The sequence below is a fragment of the Oryzias melastigma genome, linkage group LG5 (assembly GCF_002922805.2).
Source record: "Oryzias melastigma strain HK-1 linkage group LG5, ASM292280v2, whole genome shotgun sequence".
In the NCBI taxonomy this organism is placed as follows: Eukaryota; Metazoa; Chordata; class Actinopteri; order Beloniformes; family Adrianichthyidae; genus Oryzias; species Oryzias melastigma.
In genome coordinates this window covers 29,204,322-29,207,705 of record NC_050516.1, presented here as the reverse complement: position 1 = coordinate 29,207,705, position 3,384 = coordinate 29,204,322, and the positions used below count along the sequence as shown (strand labels likewise).

At 34.3% G+C, this 3,384-nt stretch overlaps 1 protein-coding gene across 1 annotated transcript in view; it reads right to left on the bottom strand.

Moving 5' to 3' along the window:
* Window positions 1-3,384, bottom strand: part of mst1 (macrophage stimulating 1) — a gene marked incomplete at its 5' end in the record, with an annotated part of 17,467 nt that overhangs the window by 9,296 nt on the left and 4,787 nt on the right. The window contains 2 exon segments of the mRNA XM_024269884.2: window positions 918-1,048; window positions 1,259-1,433. Of these exon segments, the coding sequence (XP_024125652.1) occupies window positions 918-1,048; window positions 1,259-1,433 (306 nt within the window).

The window sequence follows — 3,384 nt, the reverse complement described above, 5'->3', positions numbered from 1 at the left end:
AAAATCCAAATGGCTCCACCCATCCACCCTCTTAACCTGCTGATTCCCTTTTGGGGTCAGGGTTTTGTTGGACCCCGTCTAGCTATTTTGGCTAATTTAAGATTGTTTTCAGTTTCTTTAGGCTATTTGGAGTTTAGCTAATATTTCAGCTACATGCTAGCTATTTTGGCTAACTCAGGCTTTTTTCAGTTTTTTATGCTAATTGGGCATAGGGGTTGGTGATATGGCAAGGAAAGAAATTCACGATTTTTTCAATTTTATTTCACGATTTCGATTTTATCACGATTTCTTTAAAATAAATTCAAATGGAAAAAAAAGGAATTATAATGATTGTAGTTGAAAGAAGTAAACACATTTTGAACAAATTTATTCCAATTTTAATTTCAAATGTATTAAAAGAAAACACACCGGGGAGGGGAAGGAGGAGCAGCTCGGATTTAAAGTCACAGGCAGTCAACAAGCTTTTGCCTTCTCACTCTTGCAGCTTTTCGTAGAGGATTGTGATAAAACAATCTCAAAAATGACACATTGTCAGCTTTGGAGATCATAAGATGATTTTATATCGTCTCATCGCCCACCCCTCATTGAGCATTTAATATTTTAGTTGGCTATCAGCTTCAGTGTTTTCAGCTATCAGTTTCAGCATCTTCAGCTATCAGCTTACAGCATTCGCACTATCATTATCGCAGGTAATGCTATATATCTAATTTTTAGTTAGTTTAAAGCTAATGATGGTTACGTTGTGGGCTTTACATCCAGTTTGCCCATGATTAGTCGACTAATCGGTAAAAATAATCAGTGATTAGTCGACTATTAAAACAATCGTTTGTGGCAGCACTATTGTTGAGTATAAAACAATATGTCCATTGTTTCTGCTAGCAGTTAACAATTGTTAAGAAAACTATTATTTGCCGTACCCTCAGCTTCTATGTCGTCTGCACACCGCTTGATCTGCAGGCACAGAGCGGTCCTCATCTCAGGCACAGACGTGAAGCACCACGGAGCCTCTGATCCATCCGGGTTCCGGCAGTAATTCTCCTCCAAACCTCTGGAGAAGACGTAATCCAAATAAATGTTCCAACATTTCTCACGTCATTTCTCCTTTTTCTTCAAAGTATGTGACATTTTTTGACATGAACAGTTGAGATCCTGTCAGCAGTGTCCGTACTACTGACTGAATGTACATACAGTATATACTACTATCTCAGTATAGTTAATACACATTCACATAGAGAGGAGGGAAGTAAAAAGCTCTTACTTGCATTCATAAATGTTTGGGTAGAAAGGATGTTCGTGAGGATTCTGGGCATTCCACCTCTGGCAGGGGATACCTGACAGCGTCTCGTTGATCTTTCCTCTGTAATCCTCCCCTCGACCGCGGAAGCAGTTTGTGGTGAAACTAGACCGCTGACGCTTCTCCACTTGAACCGTGGCTAAAGGAAGTGCAAATAAATACATATTACAGTTTAAAAGCTGAAGGAGGTGATTTAGGAAAGACAAGATTCAGTTTTGAAAAGGAAAAAATACCTAATTAGGAATTTTTGAACTGAATGACTGATTATGTTATGATTGAAATCTATGCCGCTTAAAAAATTACCTTTGATCATAAGTTTTTTTTTAAATGATAAAATAATTCAATATATTTGGTCACCTTTGGCCTCATAAATGAGAATATCCTAAAATGTAAAATAACTTTAAGCCTGTTTTCTCAAAAACGAACAGCAGAGGGCGACTCATTTTCCTGCACTGAAAAGTACAGCCAAATTTAAAAGAAATAAACTTCTCTAAAGTCTGTTTTTTGTCAACTAAACAACATATTTTCATGAATTTTCTTAAATATAAATCAAAATTGTTTGTATGTGTTTCCTGTTTTTTATTAATTTATTTTCTAAATGCTGAGTTTGTACAACCCTTGTGCCTAATAACTGTTTTGAGGAGCTTTATAAACAAAGTTTTAATGCATGCTAAATTAAATTTCACATTAAAATGTATTATAGGAGCTGGATATACCAAATGCTATGTTGTAGAATTAACTATTTAGCAGCAAAACCAAAGCTTCTAAAGAACATTGATGTTATATGTTACTTTTATAATAATTATGGGAACTTAATAAATGCAACACCAACAACTTTAGAAAACAAATGTCCTCCAGAAAATAGAACATAGAAAAACAGGAATCTGCAGGAAAACACAATGAATCTGAACTTTCAGTGAGCTTCGCAAAATAACTGAAAACATTTTAATTAACCTGGTTTAAAATTAAAAAACCTCAGAGACTGAAGTCAGGCCTGAAATCTCCTGCGTACTTCAGCTGCATTCACTCCCCGCTACAAAGTCTGAGATTTCTCATATTTGTTGTTGGTAATTTGAGCAAATACTGAAAAGGTCATGTTTCTACATATAGGTACGGCTGCCTAATCAAAACTCTGCAGCTCAGGTGGAATTGTGTGTACTGCAGTAATGAACTCAGCTCGACTGATGTTGTTCTCTGTTCTGCCTGACAGAAAACAACACGGTGAACACACGAGAAGGTCTGAACCAGAGTTCTGCAACTGTAAAATGTAGCTTTTAAATATTTAAATATTGAATTATAAAAATGTTTCATATTCCTATAAATAAAAACTTCTTTACCTTTGATATCCAAGTCCCTTTCAAAATAAGATACATTTTCCTGAGTCAAATGACTCCGTCTTTCTGCAGGAGATTTACTTGATTAAAAATGCATGAAAACCAAGTCAAACAAGGCGTTTTTCATCATTATGAGAAGAACTAAACCAGGGGTCTGCAACCTTCAGCACTAAAAGAGCCATTTGGTCCAGTTTCTTACTGATGAAAACCAAATGAGAGCCCCAAAGTTCCCCTTTATCGCTGAGAAAAATACACTTCATGTTTCATTTATTTATGCAATTTGGCATTAAAATATTGTCACATAATAGTGCTGTTATTATGCATACCAATTTTCTGTTTTCTACTTTAGGCAACAGTACATTCAAGTTCATTTCAAAATAAAATGAATTGGGTCAAATACCTCACTAACTTACTATTTTTTTTTAAAGAATTTGCATTTTTCTTTGAATTTGAATTTATTTAAGGATCCCCATTAGTCTTAACTAAAGGTAAGACTATTCTTCCTGGGGTCCGCATTAAAAGAATACATGCATTAATACACAAAATATAAAATACATTAATTAAAAACAAACAAATAAAATATATGTATATACACATCATTAAAAAACTACATAAATAAAAACCCTAGAATAAGAAAAACAATTAAAACTAAATTACTCATTTGTGCACCCACACTTCTCCCTTTGAAGAAACAAGCAAATTATTTTTTCTGTGTATTCAAAAGCAAATTAGTCATTGATTTAAAAGGGTTTAAAA